The sequence below is a fragment of the Ranitomeya imitator genome, chromosome 6, assembly GCF_032444005.1.
Source record: "Ranitomeya imitator isolate aRanImi1 chromosome 6, aRanImi1.pri, whole genome shotgun sequence".
NCBI lineage: Eukaryota > Metazoa > Chordata > Amphibia > Anura > Dendrobatidae > Ranitomeya > Ranitomeya imitator.
In genome coordinates this window covers 294,435,142-294,462,567 of record NC_091287.1, presented here as the reverse complement: position 1 = coordinate 294,462,567, position 27,426 = coordinate 294,435,142, and the positions used below count along the sequence as shown (strand labels likewise).

The 27,426-nt window shown below is 43.2% G+C and overlaps 1 protein-coding gene across 1 annotated transcript in view; it reads left to right on the top strand.

Moving 5' to 3' along the window:
• Positions 1 to 6,915, top strand: part of LOC138642486 (N-acetyllactosaminide beta-1,6-N-acetylglucosaminyl-transferase-like) — a 113,829-nt gene extending 106,914 nt beyond the window's left edge. Inside the window, exon 3 of the mRNA XM_069730670.1 lies at positions 6,627 to 6,915. Coding sequence (XP_069586771.1) covers positions 6,627 to 6,817 — 191 coding nt within the window. The 3' untranslated portion in view covers positions 6,818 to 6,915. The remainder of the gene's footprint in view (positions 1 to 6,626) is intronic.
• The last annotated feature ends 20,511 nt before the right edge of the window (positions 6,916 to 27,426 follow it).

Below are 27,426 nucleotides of genomic sequence, written 5' to 3'. Positions count from 1 at the left end.
CAGCTGAGAGGGAAGTGTCAATGGGGATGTTGAAGTCGCCCATGATGACAGTAGGGAAGTCCGGGGAAAGGAAATGAAGTAGCCAGGTGGTGAAGTGGTCAAAGAAGGTGGTGGCTGGCCCTGGGGGGCGGTAGATGACAGTTGGAGGTTGGAGGGGGTGTAGATGCTCACGGAGTGCACCTCAAAGGAAGGGAGGGTAACAGAGGGTGGCAGTGGGATTGGGGTGAAGGAGCAGGTATCTGAAAGGAGAAAACCAACTCCTCCGCCATGTTTTCTGCTGGGGCAGGAGGTGTCAGAAAGGTGGAAGCCACCATAGGAAAGTGCAGCAGGAGAGGCTGTGTCAGAAGCGGTGAGCCAGGTTTCGGTGATGGCGAGGAAGGAAAGTTTGGTAGTAACAAAAATATCATGGATGTAGGAAAGCTTGTTGCAGACAGAGGGAGCGTTCCACAGAGCTCCTGTTAGTGGGACTGGGGAAGCAGGGGCTGGGTGAATGGGTATAAGGTTAGAGAGGTTACGGAAGGTTGTGATAGATCGTGGATGGGAGGTAGAAATGACTGTGGGAATGTGGTGAGGAGGACCAGGATTTGGAGAGATATCACCAACAGTGAGAAGGAGCAGAGAAAATGTTAGCAGGTGGGAGCAGGAGAGGGCATGAGGGGGCTGTCTCTGTTTGGAGACAGAGAATTGTATGTTAAGGAACAGTTTTGAAGAGGAGGTGAGGTGGATGGGGAGGATTGAAGAAGAGATGAACAGTTCCTTACTTGGTGTAGGGAGTTAGCAGAAAGTGAAGGATTATAGGGGTGAAAGTGAAAACAGAAACATTGTTTACAGTGACTGGCCAGTTACCTTCAGTTCCCTTCTGGTTCAATTCTGGTTTTAATTCTACATAATCTTCACACTTCTAGGACACACTTCTAGGAATCACACTGCAGACTGAAGTCTATGCAGACTTGAGCTATGAAATATATGTACAACTAAGTGCATTCAGGTGTGAAGCAGAGAGGAGTGGTGTCTGTTCATCTTGGTCAGAGAATTAAGAGTGGACCAGATGCATACAATCAAGAGTAAACAACGTCATAAATAACACTAGGTAGTGGTGCTATACATAATAAGTGAGTACACTATTAGATTGTGAGCCCCATCGGGGACAGCGATGATAATGTGTGCAAACTGTAAAGCGCTGCGGAATATGTTAGCGCTATATAAAAATAAAGATTATTATTATTACACTATATACTAAGGGACTGTGCTATACATAATAAGTGACTGTGCTAAGTATAATAAGTGAGTACATTATATACTAATTGTGTTATACATTTAAAAGGCTACATTCCATGTACAGTGACGGTGTGCTGCACGCTTTTACAGATGCATTGAGCAGGTCCTATTCTGATCCTCAAAATGGGATCAGAACAGAACATTCTCTGACCCTCATGGATCTCATTCTCAGATCCGTGATTTTCATGATTGTGTGAATGGATCTATAAAACTCTACAAGTCTGCGCGCAGTCTGATAAAAAATCTGGAAGCATAGGGACATTTCACACAATTGTGGAATAAGGGATTTTACAGATAACAATATCACACAGTGCAGATACAGAATAATATTTTCATCCAGGAACTTACCGCTAATTAGAGCCGTTTTCTGCTATTTCATCTCCATCTGGTCAGACCTTCATGTCGATATTTCACGGCCACGACTCATTTTGTCACGATGATCATCGCAACCCGAAAATAACAAGGTCACATACATTGTATACATACATGTGTATACATACATGTGTGTCCCCCCTGACTACAGATATGTACACCACCATTAAAAATGTAAAGTGATAAGCAGCATTGTTCCCTCCATTAATTATAATTTCCGCCACCCATTAACCCCTACATGACCTTGGGATTTTTCGTTTTTCCGTGTTCGCTTTTCACTCCCCTCCTTCCCAGAGCCATAACTTTTTTATTTTTCCGTCAATTTGGCCATGTGAGGGCTTATTTTTTGCGGGACGAGTTGTACTTTTGAACGACATCATTGGTTTTACCATGTCGTGTACTAGAAAACAGGAAAAAAATTCCAAGTGCGGTGAAATTGCAAAAAAAAGTGCAGTCCCACACTTGTTTTTTGTTTGGCTTTTTTGCTAGGTTCACTATATGCTAAAACTGACCAGACATTATGGTTCTCCAGGTCAGTACGAGTTCATAGACATCTAACATGACTAGGTTATTTTTTACCTAAGTGAAAAAAAATTCCAAACTTGCTATAAAAAAAAAATTGCTCCATTTTCCAATACTCGTAGCGTCTCCATTTTTCATGATCTGGGGTTGGTTGAGGGCTTATTTTTTGCATGCCAAGATGCCATTTTTAATGATAGCATTTTGGTGCAGATACGTTCTTTTGATCGCCCGTTATTGTATTTTAATGCAATGTCGCGGCGACCAAAAAAACGTAATTCTGGCGTTTCGAATTTTTTTCTCGCTACGCTGTTTAGCGATCAGGTTAATGATTTTTTTTATGGATAGATTGGGAGATTCTGAACGCGGCGATACCAAATATGTGTAGATTTGATTTTTTTTTTTATAGATTTATTTTGATTGGGGCGAAAGGGGGGTGATTAAAACTTTTATATTTTTTTAATTTTTTTTCACAGTTTTTTTTAGCTTTTTTTTTTTAACTTTTGCAATGCTTCAATAGCCTCCATGGGAGGCTAGAAGCAGGCACAGCACGATCGGCTCTGCTACATAGCAGCGATCTCAAGGACATCTATGGTTACAATACTGAAGCATCGCCGACCTCCGTTCATGTGACGGGGGACGGCGATGCCGTCATTTCCGGCCGTCCGGCCGGATGCGGTAGTTAAATGCCGCTGTCTGCGTTTGACAGCGGCATTTAACTAGTTAATAGGCGCGGGCAGATAGCGATTCTGCCCTCGCCTATTACGGACACATGTCAGCTGTTCAAAACAGCTGACATGTCCCGGCTCTGATGCGGGTTCACTGCCGGAGCCCGCATCAAAGCAGGGGATCTGACCTCGGACGTACTATCCTGTCCGAGGTCAGAAAGGGGTTAATATAAATTATTTGCACACAGAAAATATGTAAGGTTTTATAGTACAGGAAAAGTGAATGGGATCACTGAAGTCTCATCCACACGTTTCAAATTTTTTCCTTGCAGATTTGCAGCAGATTAAAATCTGCATACGTAATGTCAATTCTTGCAACTTATTTCACCCGTACTAATGGGGAAAATATGTAACAAAAGCATGGCAAAAACATTGCAAAAAAAATGTATTTTTTCAGTGTTTTTCCTGCAAACATATTAGGATATGCAGCAGAATTTTCTTCTGCAAATCCTGAACATGTGCACATAGCCTTCGTCCCTGTCCTGTGTCCCCCCCATTCATTAGAAGTCCTTGTTAGCATCATAATGAATTTGGTGGTGGGAGAAGTAAAGCTATCAGGTACTGAGCATCCTCCACCACCTCCCAATTCATTACAAGTTCCTGACAGCGTCTTCTCCCACCTTTCAATTAATTCATTCCTATGCACCTTACCGCCTCCTCTCCCACTCTCCAATACATTTTAAGTCCCCGATAACATCACAATAAATTGTGAGATGGAGGAGGAAGCTATCAGGGGCTTAGCACCCTTTCCATCACCCAATTAATTTTACAGCCATATCTAAAGTCCTCCTCCCCCTCACCTGTTTATAAGTCCATTATAAGCACGTCTTCCTCCCATCCCAATCCCGCACATCCCTCTTTGTCCCCTTCTTCATCCCATCATTGTTCTCTTCCCCATCTCCATTATTGCCCTTCCCCACCACTTCCATCATTTCCCTCTCCACCACCCCATCATTGCCCTCTCCCCACCTCCATCATTGCTCTTTCCATCACTCCCATCATTGCCCTTTCCACCACCTCCATCATTGCCCTCTCCACCACCTCCATCATTGCCTTCTCTGCAACCTCCATCATTGCCCTCTCCACCACCCCATCATTTTTCTCCCTCACCACCTCCATCATTGCCCTTTCCACCATCTCTATCAGTGCCCTATCCACCACCTCCATTTTTGCCCTCTCCACCACCCCAATCATTGTTCTCCCCCACCACCCCAATCATTGCCCTCTCCACCACCTCCATCATTGCCCTCTCCACTACACCCATCATTGCCCTCTCCACCACATCCATAATTGCCCTCTCCACCACTCCCATCTTTCCCTCTCCACCACCTCCATCATTGCCATCTCCACCACACCAATCATTCTTCTACCCCACCAACCCCATTGTTGCCCTCTCCACCACCTCCATCATTGCCCTCTCCACCACCCCCATCATTGCTCTCTCCACCATCTCCATCATTGCCCTCTTCATCACCTCCATCATTGTTCTCCCTATCACCCTATCATTGCTCTCTCCACCACCCCATCATTGCCCTCTCCATCACATCCATCATTGCCATCTCCACCACCCGAGTCATTGTTCTCTCCAACCAACCCCATCATTGCCCTCTCCACCACTTCCATCATTGTCCACTCCACCACCCCAATCATTGTTCTCCCCACAATTTATTGTTTAAACAAAACACCACCTCTCACCTCTATGCACGTTCCCCAGCAGCTACAGCATCATTGTCGCCGGCAGCTTCATTGTCGCCGACAGCTTTCTCTCTGACACAGGCATGCACAGAAAGCTGATGTTCTTCCAGCCATGCACCTGTGTCAGACAGAAATCTCCGGACAGGAAGCAGAGGATGTATCAGTCCTGTAGGCAGCGGAGCTGCAGGGATCGCTGATTGCCTGCCGCAAATTATGATGATCTGGCCATGGGCCCCCAAAGCCTCGGGGCCAGAAAAACAGGCCAGATTGCCCTGATTGTTAGCCGTCCTGCAGGGGCCACCCTTCATCACCGGGCCACAGTGCAGCTTCACCACCTGCACCGGCGCGGCGGTATGTCCGCCTCTGGATCCTGCTCTCTACTCACTATACCATGCTTCTCTCGGATTCCATAGAAAAACCTGCTGAAAGATTCCCTTTACGTATTAGAATTTCTTATTATTTCTGCAACAGTTTACAAAAAAATATATATATATATTGTAAGGTGGTTATCAGACAAATAAATATTATGCAAGTCACATATTCAATTGTGGGATACCACAAAAGAAACAGAAGTGAGGAAAGGAAGAGAAAATATTTTTTATAAAAATTATAAGTTTATTGAAACAATATGTTTAAAATAACACAAAACATTTGAAATGAGAAGAAAGAAAAAGGGGAAAAAAAGGTAAGGGGAGGGGGTTAAACCACCAGACTAGGAGAAACGAATCTACACTGTACCATAACGGGTTAAAGAAAAATATTAAAATATATCCTATTCAAGGGTTAATAATCAAGCACAGGATCAGTACATGTCTAACCAGGAATGCAAAGCAAGAGAAAAACCTGCTAATGTCCTCGCCCCATTGAAGAAGCTACGGCGAAACAGCGCTTGTCGGGCGCATGGGAACCACATCTGCACTTTACCACCAGCGCTAGGTACCATTTGCTCGGCATTACAGGTAATTTACTCCCTGGCAATATATCCTTCTCTTTGCAGACCCTCTGATTATATTGGCACTTTACTCTGGATGTACTCAGCAGGACATTAGCAGGTTTTTCTCTTGCTTTGCATTCCTGGTTAGACATGTACTGATCCTGTGCTTGATTATTAACCCTTGAATAGGATATATTTTTTAGGCTGTTGGGGATTATATTAGGTCCTGTGTTGATATTTACCTTGCTCTGCGTACCTAGATCGCTTTTCCTTGTACTAGTATTACCATCATATTTTCATTGGGTTTATTTAATATTTTTCTTTAACCCGTTATGGTACAGTGTAGATTCGTTTCTCCTAGTCTGGTGGTTTAACCCCCTCCCCTTACCTTTTTTTCCCCTTTTTCTTTCTTCTCATTTCAAATGTTTTGTGTTATTTTAAACATATTGTTTCAATAAACTTATAATTTTTATAAAAAATATTTTCTCTTCCTTTCCTCACTTCTGTTTCTTTTGTGGTATCCCACAATTGAATATGTGACTTACATAATATTATTTGTCTGATAACCACCTTACAATATATATATATTTTTTTTTGTAAACTGTTGCAGAAATAATAAGAAATTCTAATACGTAAAGGGAATCTTTCAGCAGGTTTTTCTATGGAATTGCTAGACTTAGGGAGTTTGGTAAACCTCATGAGGGCCACACTTCCTCTCCAGCTATTCCTGGGAAGATGGTTGGTGTCTGCTGCATTCATGGGGATGCTAAAGACTATCCAGTGTCCAGAATGGACATTGAAATGGCCCAAGGTAGTGAGTCCCACAAGGTCAGCGTGGTCCAGGACTTATTGCACCTTATTTTTAATTATTTCATAACTACACTTTCAAATGTTATTAAAACCCAAATGTTTTATTTTAATAAACTACAAAATGAACATAACATAACATTTCCTTTTTGGGGGTAAAACGGGGTGGGGCCTTACCTATATATATGAGTATCCCTGAGCTCTAATCTCTCAAGACCCGGTTGTAATGATTCTATACTAATAGCTTTGTAAATAACTGATATTTTGCATTGTTTCTCTTTCATCTGTTACAGGTCGATATGTCAGACAAGTGTGTGTATATGGGGAAGGAGATTTACCGTGGCTATATAACTCCACAAGAGTTTTTGCCAATAAATTTGAACTGTCTAGTTATCCCCCTACTATGGAGTGCCTGGAGCTGAGGATACGACGCAAAACATTATCTCAGAGCAAGACAGCATTGCAACCGAGCTGGTTCTTTTAACTACTATAAAAAACTTTACATATTGATTTACATGGGAAAGAAGATGTCAAATATTAGCAAAATGTGTACAAATATAAAATAGTTTATATTTTTCATTATTATGTTGTAGGTCTTGTTTGTTTATTCTCAACAATCTATTTTGGGTGGTATTCATACATTCAATTTTGTCCCCATGCTTATTGCTTGCCAAGATGTTCTTTCCTGAAATTCTGTGCCCTCATCAGTCCAGAGGAATTGTTTCCAAAATACATAATGTTTGTTTAGATGTTCTTTTGCATAATCCTGACACTGAATTTTATGGTGAGGATGCAGGAGAAGTTTTCTTCTGATGTCTCTTCAATGAAGGCCATATTTGTGTAGGTATCTCTGAACAGTAGAACAATGTACGACAGCACCAGAGTCTGCTTAATCTTTCTGAAGCTCTTTTGCAGTTGAGTGGGCATTCTGATTTGCCGCTCTAGCAATCTTATGAGCAGCTTTCAATGAAATTTTGTTTGGTCTGCCAGACCTTATCTTGACCTCTACTATTCCTGTCAACTGCCATTTCTTAATTACAATTAGAACTGAGGAAAGGGCAACTTAAAAATGCTTTGCTATCTTTTTATAGCATTCTCCTTCTTTGAGGGCCTCCACCATTTTCATTTTCAAAATGCTAGGCATCTGCTTAGAAGAACCAATAGCTATTGTTTTTTGGCACAAGGTATGAGAAGGCTGGTTTTTTATAAAGCTGTGAAATTTACATCACTTGACCTTTCCTGACGATGATAGTGAGCAAGCCATAAACCTAACAGGGTAATTAAAGTCTGAATCCTTGGTCAAAGTTATCTAAGTACACAAATCTTCAAGGGTGACCAAACTTTTGCATAAGCCTATTTTTTTTTATTTTTAAAATGTAAAAAATGAATTTGTTTTGCCTAAAATGCAAAGGAATTGTGTCATATTTAACTCTATTCCTTTTAGAGATCATTTCATCTTCAACTTGCTTAACTATTCACAATAACAGTATTTTAACCAGGTTGTGCCTAAACGTTTACATACCACTGTATGAGGAGATGTTCTGACTTTACCATTATGGCAGACGATATGAAAAAGAGACAAGCTTGTTGGATTTCCATGGGGGATAAGTCACTACTTGATCCTGTCTATCATGTCCCATGATTTAGGAAAACAGAGAGTATTGTATTAGTACTGTGTTGTTGTTATACTGCCTTTCAATAGCGTTTTCCCCTTTTAGAATTTACACTCCCTCTCTCCATGTTACTCTGATGTAGTTCTGATGTGAGTAGTCCCTCCTTTCTTCCTTATTGTGTATGTCAGCCATGTTAGAAGCATAGGTGTCTTCATCTCTGGTTCAGAATAAGCTCTCTTTACCTACTCTAACAATACATAACTACAAGAATTCAGTTGGAAAATATACTTTCTTCTGGAATCTTCATATGTGCCTCTACAGTCAAGTCAAACTATCTGATGAAATAATTTCGTGAGTAATGGTACATAGAGAGCCACAGAAACGGTCTCTCAAGTGCTACACATACTCAATATAGTTATGGAGTCAGAATGCTGCCAACTTTTTCTCTTCTCTCAAGTGAAAACACATGCATGCTTGACTAAATATAATATGCAAATTATCTCTTCAGAAAGAAAGAGGACTTGAACTCTAGTGACTAAATGGAAGAAAGTTGAACTGAATAGCTGTCATGTTGGTCAAATGAGCATTCAGCCAACAGCTATCTAAAGTTCATGGTCACCTTTAGGGTTGAGCGAAACGGGTCGGCCACTTTCAGAAGTCGCCGACTTTTGGCAAAGTCGGGTTTCATGAAACCCGACCCCTGTGTGGGGTCGGCCATGAAGTCGGCGATCTTCTGAATGTGGTATCGGAATTCCGATCCTGATTTCCGATATGTTTGCAATATCGGAAATCGGTATCGGAATCCATATTTAATGTAAAATAAAGAATTAAAATAAAAAATATCGCTATACTTACCCTTACCTAATAGGAATATACTCACCCTCGGACGCGCCCTGCTTCTTTCCAGCAGCCTTCCTTCCTAAGAATCAGCGCTTGCAGGACCTTGCGTGACGTCGCCGTGACGTTGCGGCTTGTGATTGGTCGCGCGAGCGGTCACATGGGCGGCCGCGCGACCAATCACAAGCCGCGACGTCACCGCGACATCACCGCAAGGTCCTGGAAGCGCTGATTCGAAGGAAGGAAGGTTCCCGGTTAGTACCAGGGCGCGTCAGAGGGTAAGTATAGCGATATTTTTTATTTTAATTCTTTATTTTACACTTAAATATGGATCCCAGGGCCTGAAGGAGAGTTTCCGCTCCTTCAGACCCTGGGAACCATTGGAAACCCATTGCACTGCATTGGGTTTTGAGTTTCGGCCGACCCCGACCCCGACTTTTTTATAGGATCGGCCGATTTCACTCGACCCGACTTTTGAAAAAGTCAGGTTTCGTGAAACCCGACCTGATCCTATAAAAGTAAAGGTCGCTCAACCCTAGTCACCTTTATAGTATTTATTATACATAATTCCTAAATAATAAAATACTTATACAATATACACATACAATACAATATATGTGATCTTTTCTGCTGATAGAGGCAAATCGGGGATACATTTCATTTTATTATAATTATTTTAATGTTTCTAAAGCACACAAGTCAGCATGCAGTGTGATTGTCTCCGAACTGCACAATGAGGAAGCTAGTGGGATAAAGAGATAGAAAAATGAAGAAATTCATGTAGGTTACCGGACCACTGTATTGCACAGCCACATTTGTTGCAATTTTGTTACCAGTGGTTGCTTGTTTAGCTTTCTGCCAGAAAGCAGGCAACTATGGCTGGGTGGCATTTGTCCAGCATGCACACGAACAGTTATTATGTTGTCTCAGTAGTAGCAGGTATCCAGCAGTAGCATGCCTCTATGGTTGCTAGGTTTTACAGGAATTGAAACAAGGATTGTTAGATAGAGTTCTGATGAAGGTCCCATGCTGACAAATCTCAACTCAACTGATTAATAGAGATGAGCCAATCGATCTGCAGAGGATCGAGTTTGATTTGCATCTGATTAAATCCATGATTCCATGTGAAGTGTTACAATCTACAATTCCATTAGCGAGGATCAGCAAATATATATATATATATATATATATATATATGCCCAGCACCATCTCACACACTGCTGAAGACTCAGTGATTAGGTTAATGGCATTAGGTGCGGCTGCATGGACTTCCCCATAATGGCCCCGGCAGCAATCACTTTACATTGCCTAGCCTAACTAAAAGGGTGAATATATCACAGCAACTATAAAAGATAGGGGCCAACCAGGGAACATCATTTTATATTTGTACTGTGTAGAGATAAGAGCTCATAGAAAACAGGAATGGAAAAAGATCTAATGTGATTGTGGTGTACTATAGTGCTGATGGACCAGATTGAAAATGAGAGAGAATTTCAGTCTATGAATGGGAATCCGAGAGTCAATTTATTTATAGGGTTATACTGTGGGTTTACAGTCAGTGCGGTTGAGTTGATTAATCTGTGATTTACTGCAGTGGAAGTACGGTACATTATTAGCTAAATTTGTTTTTCAATGTCCGCACAATACAAGCAGATGGTTCTGTATAAAACCCCTCATTGCTAATTGTGCAACTAGAACCAAATTTTGAATTCAAAACTTGTGTGTCACTGAAAGCGTGATTCCTGTATTTTGAGAAATGCAAGTGATTTTTTTCCCAAGAAATTGTCATAATCCTAAAAGTGCTTACCTGCCAAAGTGTGAGCACTGGATAAAATATTTTTAGTTCACGCCATTGCTCTAATAGTCTAATATTAAATATTCACAGCTGGTTAAAAAATGTTGATAAAACTTAACTTTTAATACTATTCACTAAAATCTCAAAAAGTGACCACAAGTGCATAAAGTGCCAGTGCTTGAAACCAAAAAGAATGTGCAGGTAAAAACCAATAGTGCAGTATTTGTAAACCACACATATGCTTCTACCAGGGCATAGTCAATAGTACCACCCCCAGGGAAGAGAGTATACGGATATGGCAGTTTGTAGAGACCACTCAAATTTATGTGTTGATCCCCCTAACCTCTGCCTATATCCTTGGTGGGGTATTAATCAGTACCTTTTCCTTGACAGGGCAACATCCCTCATTATATATACCCCGCGTATACTTAGATGCCGCAGCGAAGTCCGTCTGATTGAACCAACAGGAATACGTCCTATTCTAACAGTTGGTGTTCATATAAACAGCAGACCTACCCTCTGTCATCTTAAACGCATATGGTGTTACAATTCGGCAGCAAGCTCAACATAACAAAGAGAGGGCAAATCCCCATCTCATTATGTCCATAAGATCCACCAGAATACATATATGCCTCCCAAATAGGGCTGCACACACAGGCATATGTTCAATCAGTGTATCAAATGGGTATTCTCTTTACGAGCAATGCTCGTATATGCTGCTGTATGTATGTCGATGCCCCCCCTGATGAATGTTAAGATGAAACGCGTCGGGAGACATAAGCACTAGAAAGGATCAGAGGACGGAATGCTATGATTCATTGCCGAGTATAAGATCCTGAACTCTCTAAGAAGGCAACGCTGATAGATCCAGTTCCATGGATGAGTATAAACCTTGATGTTTAAAGAGAATACCCATTTGATACACTGATTGAACATATGCCTGTGTGTGCAGCCCTATTTGGGAGGCATATATGTATTCTGGTGGATCTTATGGGCAAGGTATAATGAGATGGGGTTTGCCCTCTCTTTGTTATCCCGTAGATCCAGATACAGCTGACCGCACCACCAGGACGTCAGAGCCGACACACCTGTACACTCATCTGTAAATATGCACCCCCGAGCCTTGAAGACTATGTGTCAATAAAGGATTACCTGCTGTCAAGACTGGTGAGTGCTGCTGCTTTTTCTCCTATCTGGACCTCTCTTTGTTATGTTGAGCTTGCTGCCGAATTGTAACACCATATGCGTTTAAGATGACAGAGGGTAGGTCCGCTGTTTATATGAACACCAACTGTTAGAATAGGACGTATTCCTGTTGGTTCCATCAGACGGATTTCGCTGCGGCATCTAAGTATACGCGGGGTATATATAATGAGGGATGTTGCCCTGTCAAGGGAAAGGTACTGATTAATACCCCATTAAGGATATAGGCAGAGGTTAGGGGGATCAAAACATAAATTTGAGTGGTCTCTGCAAACTGCCATACCTGTATACTCTCTTCCCTGGGGGAGGTACTATTGACTACGCCCTGGTAGAAGCATACGTGTGGTTTACAAATACTGCACTATTGGTTTTTACCTGCACATTCTTTTTGGTTTAAAGCACTGGCACTTTATGCACTTGTGGTCACTTTTGAGATTTTTGTGAATAGTATGAAAAGTTAAGTTTTATCAACATTTTTTAACCAGCTGTGAATATTTAAGAACATATGCAGGTCCTTCTCAAAAAATTAGCATATAGTGTTAAATTTCATTATTTACCATAATGTAATGATTACAATTAAACTTTCATATATTATAGATTCATTATCCACCAACTGAAATTTGTCAGGTCTTTTATTGTTTTAATACTGATGATTTTGGCATACAACTCCTGATAACCCAAAAAACCTGTCTCAATAAATTAGCATATTTCACCCATCCAATCAAATAAAAGTGTTTTTTAATAACAAACAAAAAAAACAACAAATAATAATGTTCAGTTATGCACTCAATACTTGGTCGGGAATCCTTTGGCAGAAATGACTGCTTCAATGCGGCGTGGCATGGAGGCAATCAGCCTGTGACACTGCTGAGATGTTATGGAGGCCCAGGATGCTTCAATAGCGGCCTTAAGCTCATCCAGAGTGTTGGGTCTTGCGTCTCTCAACTTTCTCTTCACAATATCCCCCAGATTCTCTATGGGGCTCAGGTCAGGAGAGTTGGCAGGCCAATTGAGCACAGTAATACCATGGTCAGTAAACCATTTACCAGTGGTTTTGGCACTGTGAGCAGGTGCCAGGTCGTGCTGAAAAATGAAATCTTCATCTCCATAAAGCATTTCAGCCGATGGAAGCATGAAGTGCTCCAAAATCTCCTGATAGCTAGCTGCATTGACCCTGCCCTTGATGAAACACAGTGGACCAACACCAGCAGCTGACATGGCACCCCACACCATCACTGACTGTGGGTACTTGACACTGGACTTCAGGCATTTTGGCATTTCCTTCTCCCCAGTCTTCCTCCAGACTCTGGCACCTTGATTTCCGAATGACATGCAAAATTTGCTTTCATCAGAAAAAAGTACTTGGGACCACTTAGCAACAGTCCAGTGCTGCTTCTCTGTAGCCCAGGTCAGGCGCCTCTGCCGCTGTTTATGGTTCAAAAGTGGCTTTACCTGGGGAATGCGGCACCTGTAGCCCATTTCCTGCACACGCCTGTGCACGGTGGCTCTGGATGTTTCCACACCAGACTCAGTCCACTGCTTCCTCAGGTTCCCCAAGGTCTGGAATCGGTCCTTCTCCACAATCTTCCTCAGGGTCCGGTCTCCTCTTCTCGTTGTACAGCGTTTTCTGCCACATTGTTTCCTTCCAACAGACTTACCATTGAGGTGCCTTGATACAGCACTCTGGGAACAGCCTATTTGTTGAGAAATTTCTTTCTGGGTCTTACCCTCTTGCTTGAGGGTGTCAATGATGGCCTTCTTGACATCTGTCAGGTCGCTAGTCTTACCCTTGATGGGGGTTTTGAGTAATGAACCAGGCAGGGAGTTTATAAAAGCCTCAGGTATCTTTTGCATGTGTTTAGAGTTAATTAGTTGATTCAGAAGATTAGGGTAATAGGTCGTTTAGAGAACCTTTTCTTGATATGCTAATTTATTGAGACAGGTTTTTTGGGTTATCAGGAGTTGTATGCCAAAATCATCAGTATTAAAACAATAAAAGACCTGACAAATTTCAGTTGGTGGATAATGAATCTATAATATATGAAAGTTTAATTGTAATCATTACATTATGGTAAATAATGAAATTTAACACTATATGCAAATTTTTTGAGAGGGACCTGTAGGTTAATTTGAGTACTGTCCTCGCTCATAAATTGTCCAATATTAGATGTGCACACACTTCATCTGAATACAGGGGTCAGTTCAGGTGTTGCTTTTGGGACATGATTATACCTGGATTTCCAGGTCCATTTAATTGTAATTTCATAACCTAAATGTATTTTGTCACATCTTCCACTAGAGTGCACAAGGTAGCTTAAAGTGTGACTGTCTCCGAGCTGCACAATGAGGAAGTGAGTGGGATAAATAGATCAAAAACTTCAGGTATACATTATAGATGCTTGTATCTAGGTGACTGAGACCACTATCTTGCACAACATTTGTTGTAATTTCGTTACCAATGGTTGCTTGTTTAGCTTTAAGGTACCTTCACACTAAACAACTTCACAACGATATCGCTAGCGATCCGTGACGTTGCAGCGTCCTGGCTAGCGATATCGTTGTGTTTGACAGGCAGCAGCGATCAGGATCCTGCTGTGCCATCGTTGGTCGCTGCAGAAAGTCCAGAACTTTATTTCGTCGCTGGACTCCCTGCAGACATCGCTGAATCGGCGTGTGTGATGCCGATTCAGCGATGTCTTCACTGGTAACCAGGGTTAACATCGGGTTACTAAGCGCAGGGCCGCGCTTAGTAACCCGATGTTTACCCTGGTTACCATCGTAAAAGTAAAAAAAACAAACACTACATACTTACCTTCTGCTGTCTGTCCCCGGCGCTCTGCTTCTCTGCACTCCTCCTGCATCCTGTGTCAGCGTCGGCCAGCCGGAAAGCAGAGCAGTGACGTCACCGCTCTGCTTTCCGGCCGCTGTGCTCACAGTCAGTGCAGGAAAGCAGAGCGCCAGGGACAGACAGCTGAAGGTAAGTATGTAGTGTTTGGTTTTTTTACTTTTACGATGGTAACCATGGTAAACATCAGGTTACTAAGCGCGGCCCTGCGCTTAGTAACCCGATGTTTACCCTGGTTACCGGCATCGTTGGTCGCTGGAGAGCTGTCTGTGTGACAGCTCTCCAGCGACCAAACAGCGACGCTGCAGCGATCGACATCGTTGTCGGTATCGCTACAGAGTCGCTTAGTGTGAAGGTACCTATATGCCGGAAACCGGTCAACTATGTCTGGATGGCATTTTTCCAGCATGCACATGAACAGTTATTATATTGTCTCACTAGTTGCGGGCATCCAGTGGTAAAATGCCTCTATGGTTGCTAGGTTTTACAGGAACTTAGACAATGATCTTCTGATTAAGTTCTAGTTAAGGTTCCATGTGGAAAAATCACAACCACATTGCTTATTAGAGATAGGCGGACTAATCCTAAGAGGATCAAGTTGGAGTTTATTTTCCTGAAATTCTTAGAACTGGGTGGGCTTTTCCATAATGCCCTACAACCAGAGGTATAGCTTGGGGTTTAGTTCAGGGAGAGCACAATTTCTTAGTGGACCCCTAACCAAGTAACCTTGATTACAACTACGATGGTGCACCCCAATAATGGATGTAGGTGAACCTAAGCAGATTACCACGCTGTTACTAAAAAAACAATCTCTACACAAAGACCAACACTGATATTAGCGCCATATGGTGACCATATAGTGGTAGTTACTAGTCCTGCAGACCATACAACAGATTACAGTACAGTTATAGATAGTGACATTCTTTCTGATGAAGTCATTCATTTTTCTTGTATTTTCCATCTGGCCCAGACCGACAATTTCTTTCAGCCATAACTCGTCTGCAGAGATTACATCAAAGAAACATCTAACTTCTCACATTTCCAACCATCTATTCCCAACCTGCACAAACTCCTTATTAGTGATGAGCAAGTATACTCGTTGCTTGGGTGGTCTCCGAGTATTTGTCAGTGCTCGAAGAATTAGCTTTCGTGGCCTCAGCTGCATGATTTACGGCTACTAGGCAGGCTGAATACATGTGAGGAATGCCTGTTTGTTAGCAACAATGCTACTCGCTCATCACTACTCCTTATCCTGCTGTCACCCCAATACTGAGCTGCTGCCGTATGCATCCCTATTACTGCACCTGCTATGTGGTACAAAAACAGAGCTCCTCTTAGTGCCCCGCATAGAAATGTACACCACTAGGCCCCTTACATAGTATTAATGCCTCCTTTGTCCACTCTAGATGGTAAAACAAACCTCTAGAATACAGGGTGGTTCAAAAGTCAGTGGACAGTATGTGTAATAGGGTTATGAAGGGGGAGATTTATCAAACATGGTGTAAAGTGAAACTGACTCAGTTGCCCTTAGCAACCAATCAGATTCCACTTTTCATTCTTCACAGACTCTTTGGAAAATTAAAGGTGGAATCTGATTGCTTGCTAAGGGCAACTGAGTAAGTTTCACAGATCCAGTTTTCACAGATAAATCTCGCCCAAATCTGTTTTCTTTTCAGATAATTCAGATAACCCATAATGGCAAATAATTTAAATAGAGATCAAATAAAATGGATTTTAAAAGAGTATTGGAAATCTCAAAATGCTGAAAGAGTTAGAGCAAATTGGGTTGAAACATTTGGTACTGAAGCCCCAAAGAGACAAACCATTTACCGCATTCGTGACAAATTTGATGCCACTGGCTCAATACTTAATGCTCCAAAAACAGGTCGACCCAAAACAGCCTGCACAGAAAATAATAAACAACTTGTTGCTGAAACATTTGTTCAAAGTCTAAAAAAGTCACCAGAAGAGTATCTTTAGAGTTGGAAATTTCATGAGCTTCCATCATGCGAATCCTGAAATCTATTAGGTGGAAAGCTTATCATCCACGTCTAGTTCATGGTTTATTGGAGGATGATCCAGACAGGCGGCTGCAATTTAGTGAGATTATGCTTAACGAAATTGAAGAAAATCCAGTAATTTTAGATAACATTATGTGGAGTGATGAAGCTTCTTTCAAATTATCTGGCCATATTAACAGATATAATTGTATTTACTGGTATAATGAGAACTTGCATTTAACATTAGAGCAACAACTAAATGAGCCTGGTGTCAATGTTTGGGGTGATATTTCAAGTTTTGGTGTTTTGGGACCATTTTTTTTTTTTTTTGATGGAACAGTCACAGGAGATAAGTATCTCGAAATTCTAATGAATCAAGTTGTTCCCCAGTTACAGCAACAGCCTAATGCAAATCCAACAAGATGGGGCCCCTCCACATTATTCAAGAGTAGTCCGCAAGTATCTTGATGAAACATTTCCTAATAAATGGATTGGCCGAAGAGGCCCACTTGATTGGCCGGCACGTTCACCAGACTTCACCCCAATGGATTTTTTCTTTTGGGGAGTACTCAAGGACAAAGTTTATAGTTGAAAACCAAAAAGTGTCAGTGATTTGAAAAATTACATAAGAGATGCGTTTCAAGAAATTAATACCCAAAGAGACTTGTGCAAAACTGTTTGTCGAAGCGTAAGAGGCAGACTTCAAAGCTGTGCAAATTGTGATGGAAAACAGTTTGAGCACCTGCATTGATAAAATGTAAGGGCTTTTGTATTATTGTTCAGAATAAAATTTAATTGTCAATGTTATGCTTGTGTTAGTAAATATAATTTTATATATAAATCAAAATAAATGTTATTATTTTCTGTCCATCTACTTTTGGACCACCCTGTCTATGAATGCCCTGTGCAAGTGCCCTAAAAAACAGGGGCCACTTTTTTCCCCTTAGAAAATAACAATACACTCTGTGTGGTTACAGTCACAATACCCTAAGTGCCCCTACAACATTACGTGTCCACTTAACATTTAACAATGTCCTGGGTCTCTCTTTTGCTCAGCTCCCATATACAAAATATGATGCCCTCACAGCTAACCTCTGCGCAGTGTAATGCACAGCATAATGGCCCCCGCACTGTGTAATTGTCCCTTTGTAGCACCCACACAGTATACTGGCCTCTTAGTAGCACCCAAACTGTTTGATGGTCTTAACACTGTATGACAGCCCCCACACTGTATGATGGCCCCATCATGTGATTGCCCCCAGTGTAGCTGCCACACCGTATCATGCCCTCACACAGTATGATAGCCCCACATTAGCTCCCATACTGTATGATGCCCCCCTCATAGTATAATGGCCCTCACAGTAGTCCCCACAGTGTATGATAGCTTCCACAGTAGTCCCTACTCCCCACACTGTATAATGGCCCCCTAAGCAGCCACCACACTGTATCGTGGCCCCCTACATCGCCCCCCACTCTGTAACATGGTCCCTTTAGTAGCACCACACTATTTCATGGCCCCAATAGTAGCCCCCACACTGTATCATGGCCCCCTTAGTAGTTCCCACTAAGTATGAGTATGATGGCCTTCCATTAGTAGCCCTGACAATGTATGATGGCCTCCCCTTTGTAGTCTCCAATATTTATGAGGGCCTCCTTAGTAGCCCCCACTATTTTTTCAGGGCCCATTAATAACCCCCAATAGCTCCCTCTATTTATGAGGGCCTCCTTGGTAACCCACACACATAATGGCGATCACATAATTTTAAAGTAAAAAAACATCATATATGCCCGTTACCCAGCGAGTTCAGCAGCAGACAGTGGTAAGTTAGGGCAGAGTGATGTGATGATGTCATCACACTGGGGTTGACTATACCTTGTGACCCCCTGGTAGCTGAAGAATCTCATTTGATGAAACACGTTGGGAGCACAGGGACAGTGAAGGGCTTCCATTGTAAGGGTCAGATGTGAGACCACTTCATTTTAATATTTTTGGTTATATTTGGGTGGACTTATATGCACAATATATGCTCATTATATCCTGCATTCACATATGCAACTTTTTGATATGTAGTGATTCCAGTAGGGTTGTACTTTTCATGATTTTTTGAACACTGTGAATTTATCTGTATTCAATATACCCTGTGTTGCTGTCACTTGCTGTCTCTCTTGTGTGTCTTGTGAGTTTGCGGAGATAGATCCAGTCAATTATCTACAGAACTGGTTATTGTTGTCCAGGTACGGACTGTGGTTGAAATTCAGCCCTGGCATTTGAAATCACACAGGCCCATGCTGTCCCCGTCCCCAAGCACCCCATGGGATACATTACTAATATTACCCTGGATGGAGGAAAGCAAGATTTACTACAAGACCAATATTTCTAATGATACCCGTGGCCTGCTGGGGTAAGTGACGGAGTCAGCGACTTTGTGATCGTCACAACTCTTAACAGTATGGGTGTCTTGAGAACACCGACTCTGTTAACAACGTAGCAGACAAGGTGGCCCACAACCAGACAGGCCTTTCTGGCATTTGCCAGAATTGCCAGATGGCCAGTCTGGCCCTGTTGTTGTCTGATATATATACGCTGGTATCCATTGTTTTGTGCATTAACACATCTAATATCTGTATATTCAGCTCTTAACATTTATGAGAGGAGTGAGGTCTCTTTTATTATTCTATTTGTACTTATTACCACCACTTACCCTGCCTGGGTAACTCCATTTTATTATATGATATATTCGTCATCAGAACCACAATATATATATATATATATATATATATAAAAGTGTGTATGTGTGTGTATGTGTGTATCGACGATGATATCAAAAAGGCTGCCATGGCGAAGATGATGTCATAATGGTTGCCATGGCGATGATGATGTCATAATAGGTTGCAATGGTGTTGGTGGTGTCATAATGGTTGCCATGGTGATGATGATGTCATAATGGGTTGCCATGGTGACGGTTATGTCATAATGGTTGCCTTGGTGATGATGTCATAATAAATTGCCATGGCGATGATGATGTCAGAATAGTTGCCATGGTGAAGATGATGTCATAATGGGTATATGGGCACGGAACTATGGCATGGAGGATGTGTATGATGGGTATATGGGCATGGGACTATTGGATGGAGGATGTGTATGATGGGTATATGGGCACAGGACTATGGGATGGAGATTATGTATGATGGGTATATGGGCACGGCTAGTCTTCAGCTAGTCAGTACATAAATACAAAGCCAAAATCATCATCAGTACATAATGAAAGCACTAGCGTTATCAATAGTACATGAATATGACACCAGAAACATCATCAGTAACTAAATACATCACCAGAACCACCATCAGTACATGAATATGTCACCAGTAGCACCATTAGTACGTGAATACGTCGCCGGAATTACCATTAGTACATGAATACATCACTCGATCCACTATCAGTACATGAATACATCAACAGACCCACCATCAGTACTTGACTACGTCACTAGAACCACCATCAGTGAATTAATACTTCACAAGAACTTCCATCAATACATGAAAACAACACCAGAACCACCATAAATACTTGAATACATGACCAGAACCAAGAGTACTTGAATACAAGAACTAAGCTTAGTATAACGATCAACTGTAATATCAAGTCAGCCCCATAAACAATTGTATCACATGAGCCAACAATTCCCAGTATGTCCTTAACATTGGTAAGGAGATACGGGAGTTGTTATTAACAGCCATCTTCAGACTGTGGACCATACGGGAACCACTGTACTGATAAGAATTAGTCAGTATCACAAATAAACATTTACAACCAGGTACTATACAGATTACATCTTCTCTGGAGTCATCTCTTTTCATCTCCATCTTATCTAGATCACATGGTGACTTTCACAGCCACAGCTGGTATCTGCAGACCTTCCTCTTCTCTGGTCTTTTGCAGTACATTCTACACAGTGACCTTTAAAATAAGAGTGTTACTAAAATGCTCTCTGCATAAAAATATCTGTTGATATTATGACCTAAATAAGCCTCTTATAGTATATGGCCCCACCACTGTCTACCATTATCAGCTATAACTGCCACACCATCCGCCCTTATGAACCACTGCATATACCATGGCTGTCCCCTCTCTAATTTTCTAGAACACTTTCTATATATCGACACTGTACCCCCACAATGCTAACCCCTCTCCATATTTTGCCTCTATTTCATGTTGTCCCCTCTCTATATCCATTCTGTGCCTCTTTTCACACTATGGAATCATATTGCCCACAACGCTGCCCTTTTCAAACTGTAAACACTCATCACACTGTCCCCCTACACAGTATGATAGTCACCACAGCCGAACATATGGTATGATATTCACAACAAGCTGCCAGTATGGTCACCACCACAGCCCCCATATACAGTATGATATTTACCACAGAAGCTCAAAAATAGTATGATGTCCAAAACAGCCCCCATGTATACCGTGATGGCCCCTACAGCATCCCATACATTATTTATTATGGCCCACAAACAGCACCTCAAACAGTATGACATGCACCACAGCCCTATAGCCAGTATGGTCACCACAACCCCAGCATAATGTTCTAAACAGATCCATATACAGTATTGTCAACACAGCTTCTCATATATTTTTTGTCCCACACACAGCCCCTCATTTAATGCCTAAATGCACAGCCCCTCATTTCATGACCCCCGCACAGCCCCTGATTTCGTGGCCCCCCCGCACAGCTCCTCATTTCATGGCCCCCACACAGCCCTTCATTTCCTGGCCCTACGCACTGCCTCTCATTTCATGCCCCTCTGCACAGACGCACATTTTATCCCCCTCTGCACAGCTCTTCAGTTTATTCCTCCCCATCTGCATAACCCCTCACTTTATTACTCCCTCATCTGCACAGCCCGTCATTTTATTCCCCCATCTGCACAGCCTCTCAGTTTATCCCCCTCATCTGCACAGCACCTCATTTTATTCACCCCTTAGCTGCACAGCTGCTCATTTAATTCTCCCCATTTGCAAAGCCCTTCATGTTATTCCCCCTCATCTACACAGCCCCTCGCTTTATTCCCCCCTCTGCACAGCCCCTCAGTTTATTCCCGTCATTTTATTCCCCCTTCTGCATAGCCCCTCATTTAATTCTTCCTCTCTGCACAGCCCCTCAGTTCATTCCCTTCAATCTGCACAGCCCTTATTCTATCTCCCCTCTGCAAAGCCTATCATTTTATTTCCCCCCCTATCAGCACAAGCCCTCATTTTATGCAACACTGCACAATAATATAAGAATAATTAGTGCAGCAGTGGACGCTGGACAGTGCGATGACAAAGTAGGTCGTGCCATCCAACGTCCTCTGCGTGTGCTTTCTCCAACAAGGCGCAGGCCTGAAGTGGCCTCTGTGTTGCTGGAGACCCCGGTGGAGCAGGGGAGATTACAGCTCCTCTGCTCCTATGCACACAGCGGCGCACACAGCAATTAAATTTGAGTCTGACAGTTGAGAGTAGGGAGGGAGCAACAGCCAGGATGCAGGCAGGGAGAAGGTGGAGCAGTGACAGTGACTGACATCGCTCACCTCTGTGCCTGCACCCAGCCGTCACTGTGCTTAATGTCTGCACCTGTAGAAAGGCACCATGCGGCCACAGTCCGCAATTCTCTTTTATCAAAGTGTTCCCCCCTCGGGTAGGCAGGATTCCACGCTGTAGGCAGGTGCCTACCCTGCCCACCCCTTGTTCCAACTGGGGTTGAGCTATAACCCTGATTTCCTGGGACAGAGCGACAGCTCCCCAAGCTCAGGATTGTCCCATGGATCCAGAACAGTTTGGAGGTGTGATAATATGATAATTATCCACAACTTTTAAGATGGTAAATCCCACTCTAAATCTCTGACTATGGCATTTATCATGCGCTGGCAGGGGAAGCGGGCACATCATTCCACCCACACATTGACACACCCGTGACATGATCATGGTGCACCGTTAGGATGTCATGACAGCTGAGGATTTGCTGAAAGCCCTCGTACCTGTCATTGCGATTTTCCTGCAAAAGGCAGCCGTGGTTGCCCCATTAAAAATAAAACAATAAAAAAATACACATATTTGGTATCCTAGTGTTCTTGAAAGTCTGATCTATCAAAATATAAAATAAATTATTCGGATCAGTAAACAGTAGTGATGTCATGATGTGACTGACCCAGTGTGAAACGACCCAACAGTAGGTCTGTCAACACAACAAACAAGGGAACACCGGGGACACAATTACAATGGTAGGCCCTGTCGGTAGGGACTGGGGGAATGGGCACCTTCTGCACTGGCCTGCAGATGTGCCCTAGTCTTGCTATCGTCCCTATATGGGTTCTTTCACCCCATCGCCAGCCAGGATACCTAGTCCCTCACATGCCCTGCACCTATCCTTACATTGGGAACTGGCAGGTGAGAGCACTGGTCAAACCGCTGCACTAATACAACAAGGGGTAAGGAAAGACAGACAAGGTATATGCAAACAACACTTAGCTTATTGCTGCAAAGCACAGCACAGAGGGAAGAAACACCAGATTCACTGGACTAAGCAGAAGAACAACTGTTCCCAGCAAGCTCCTTCTCCCAGCTTGGTCGCTGCAGAATGAACTAACACCAACAGTCAGCTGATGCACCAGGTGACCTCTTAAAGGATGGTGGGAGTGGTCACCACCACCATCAGCTGACCCAGGAGCAATGCAATGCAATTACACCAGCGGCCACCGGGGGGAACTGCATTAACCCCCAATGACCAGAAAGGGAAAAAGGTTTTAAACTGAGGGAAACCAGATCTGCCACAAATCCAAAATTGGATCGTGACAGTACCCCATTTTTAATGAGGGGCATCTGGACCCTCAACACTGGACCTCACCAGTAAACAAGCTACAGTGAGGATGTCTCGAATCACCAGAGTTCACCTCGTCAGTCACCTGACCCTCAGGTTTACGGTGGACACAGCACGATGGAGATTACAACGTAGGCGGCACAAATCTCCAGAGCACCGACCTGTGGAATGAGTTGTGTATAGGCATTACTGAGGGTAACTCCAACTGGTAAGTCCCTGGGCTGACAATGGCTGACACCCGATATGGCCCGATTACCCTCGACCTCCAGATTCCAGTACCACACTTCCACCTGATATTTTTGGTGGACACCCATACGTATTCATTCGCACACAGGTCCAGAACGTTTATTTTCACGCATGCATCTGCCACAAGATGGTGAAATCTTTACAGAACAAACAACAGAGGCGTCCCCCTGTGTTACCAAACTCACCCCCCCACTATGCACCAAGGGAACCACAACCCTCCTCTGATCCCTCCTCCTAAGAGGCCTCTAACATACCGGGTTAGCATGTAGTGAGGGTAGAGTCTTACCCCTACTCCCTGGCAGCACCTCTACTGCCCCCACTGGAGAAGAAGGGGTAGGTTGTAGAAGGACAGCCGAGATCATAGCCGAGATCATAGCTCTCGGGCAGCAGTCCTCACACGACTGACCCCCAGCTGACTACTTCCCTGGACCCCCAGTCTATGACCGGGTTGTGTTTTTTCAACCAAGGGAGTCCGAAGACCATGGGAGTTGGTATGCTCTCCAAGACATAGCATGACCTGGACTCTTCATGACAAGCCCCTGTACGCAGATGTATATTGTCTACGACTTGGATAATGCTCCACTGGCTAAGCGGGGCAGAGTCAATGGTCTGGACGCTTAGGGGTCTTGCTAGCACCCTACTCATCAGGCCATGGGTCTGGACAAAATGAGCATCCACCAAATTGACTCCTGCTCTACTGTCCTCAAGCACCGGAATATCCTCAGTTACCCCACCAACAACCACCTCAGCAGGTAAGGTACACTCAGATGAGAAAATGGAGGATATATACACTCCCTGGTCTCTTCCGTCCACACGACCAGGGGGACGCGGCTTCTTAGGTGGAACAGGTATTTTGGTGCGAGCTGGGCAGACATTGATAAAATGACCAGTCTGCCCAGAGTAAAAACATGCCCCCACACCACGGTGAACCACAGACAATCCCATTTGAGAACCAACTCCTCCCACCTACATGGGTTCACCAGCCTGGACAGGTGTGTCCTCCTCCCTAGCAAGGACTACAGGGGGCACATTTGGTGTATGCCTCTCACTCAAGCGTCTATCCACCCAGATGGCAAGTGACATGGCAGCCTCCAATGACCTGGGGGCGGTGTAATGCACCAGAGTATCTTGCAACCTAGGGGACAGACCTTGCACAAAATGGCTCCTAAGGGCAGGGTCATTCCACTGTGTGTCAGTGACCCACCTCCTGAACTCTGAACAGTACTCCTCAGCCAGCCGGCCCCCCGCTTGATCTTCCGGAGTAGGGATTCCACCAAGGAGACACCATCTGGATCACCATATACCAGCGCCAGAGCCACAAAAAACTCGTCCACTGACCGTTGAGATGGAGAACTGGTCGGCAGAGAGAAGGCCCAGGATTAAGGATCATCCTTAAGAAGGGAAATGATTATCTTGTTGAGGGAGAATCTAAATTGATCCTTCACGGTTGACTCAGTGACTTCCAAATTAATCTACAGGGTGTTGCCGGCAACTGAAAATGACCAGACGGAGACGCATGCCTCTGTATGGGGGATCGAGCAGATCTCTGGGCCCCCGTTTACTGTGTATGAGTTTTCATAGTCATAGAAATTATACTTCAACCAATCAGCATAAGAATACGCTCACAGTTCTTAACCTATAAGAATGCAGGAAAAACTTAACCCATGAGGATACAGGAAAAATGGAAACTACAGATATGATCATGTCTTTTTGGCATAAAAAACATATTAACAGATGCCTCAGTCTTGTATAGCGATACACCCCCGAGGCTCTTATCTGGCTCGGCTCGAGTTAGAACACTCAAGGTCTTTATACCAATTATGAACCATAGCCTAGTTGAATAACAGGCTTGTGAAAAACAAGATAAAATTACTTCATGGCAGCTGTAACCTTCTACCTAATTAAATAACAGAATTTATCTTTAACCAACAAGAAAATGGAGTCAAAGCACAAAATGGAGTCAAAGCACAAAATGGACAATCTTTCATAATTTGTTCCTTCACATTCTCACCTGTTGTTCCTCACTCCCTGATGAACAAGGGTGGAGGCTGAAGTATAGCTTGCAGGCCTCCTTAAAAAACAAAACTGTATCTCTCCCTCCAGAGAACCTGTCAGGGAGAGGCCCAGAACCCCAACAACTGCTGCAGCTGCTGCACGACCTCACCATGCAGATCCTTAAGCTCAGTGGTGAGAGTCTGGAGCAGTTGGGCAAAGGCCTGCATTTGAGCCATGGCTCACCAGAAAAAATTTGACGGTCGGTGTTAATGTCACGATGTGACTGACCCAGTATGAAACGACCCAACCGTAGGTCTGTCACAAACAGCACAACAAACAAAGGAACACCGGGAACACAATTACAATGGTGGGCCCTGTCGGTAGGGACTGGGAGAATGGGCACCTCCTGCACTGGCCTGCAGATGTGCCCTGGTCTTGCTATTGTCCATATAAAGGTTCTTTCACCTCATCGCTGACCAGGATACCTAGTCCCTCAGTTGCCCTGCACCTATCCCTACATAGGGAACTGGCAGATGAGAGCACTGGTCCCACCGCTGCACTAATACAACAAGGGGTAAGGAAAGACAGACAAGGTATAGGCAAACAACACTTAGCTTATTGCTGCAAAGCACAGCACAGCGGGAAGAAACACCAGATTCACCGGACTAAGCAGAAGAACAACTGTTCCCAGCAAGCTCCTTCTCCCAGCTTGGTCGCTGCAGAATGAACTAACACTGACAGTCAGCTGATGTACCAGGTGACCTCTTAAAGGATGGTAGGAGTGGTCACCACCAACATCAGCTGACCCAGCAGCAATGCAATGCAATAACACCAACGGCCTCCGGGGGGGGGAGGGGGGAACTGCATTAACCCTCAATCACCAGAAAGGAAAAAAGGTCTTAAACTGAGGGAAAGCAGATCTGCCACAAATTCAAAATTGGATCGTGACAAGTGATGAGCGAGTGTACTCGTTGCTCGGGTTTTTCCTAGCACGCTAGGGTGATCTCCGAGTATTTGTGACTGCTTGGAGATTTAGTTTTTGTTGAAGCAGCTGCATGATTTACTGCTGCTAGCCAGCCTGAGTACATGTCGGGGTTGGCTGGTTGCTAGGAAATCCCCACATGTAATCAAGCTGTCTAACAGTTACAAAGCATGCAGCTGCGGCAAGAAAAACAAAATCTCCGAGCAGTCACAAATACTCGGGAAAACCTGAGCAACGAGTATTATACTCGCTTATCACTAGTAAACAGCTAATGAGAAAAGAAAAAACAAAACACCAGAATTATGTTTTTTTGGCAGCCACAAAACATTACAATAATGTGCAATAAGATTCGATTAAAACGTTGTATCTACCCCAAAACGATATAAGTAAAAATGTCTGTTCAGATTAAGCCCTCACACAGCTCCATATCCTGAAAAATTAGTAAGTCATGGGTCTCGGAAAATGGCAACAGGAGAACTTTTTTTTACGCATTTCCAATTTTTTTTTCACCACTTAAATAAAAAAAAATTCATATAGTAACAAGGTAAATTAAAAAAAACAATTGTGAAATTGCACTCTTTTACATTTCAATGCATTTGGAACTTTTTTCTGCTTTCCAGTGCACCACATGGTAAAATGAATGACGCCATTCAAAACTACAACTTGTCCTGCAAAAATCATGCCCTCCTATGGCTAAATTGACATAAAAATAAAAA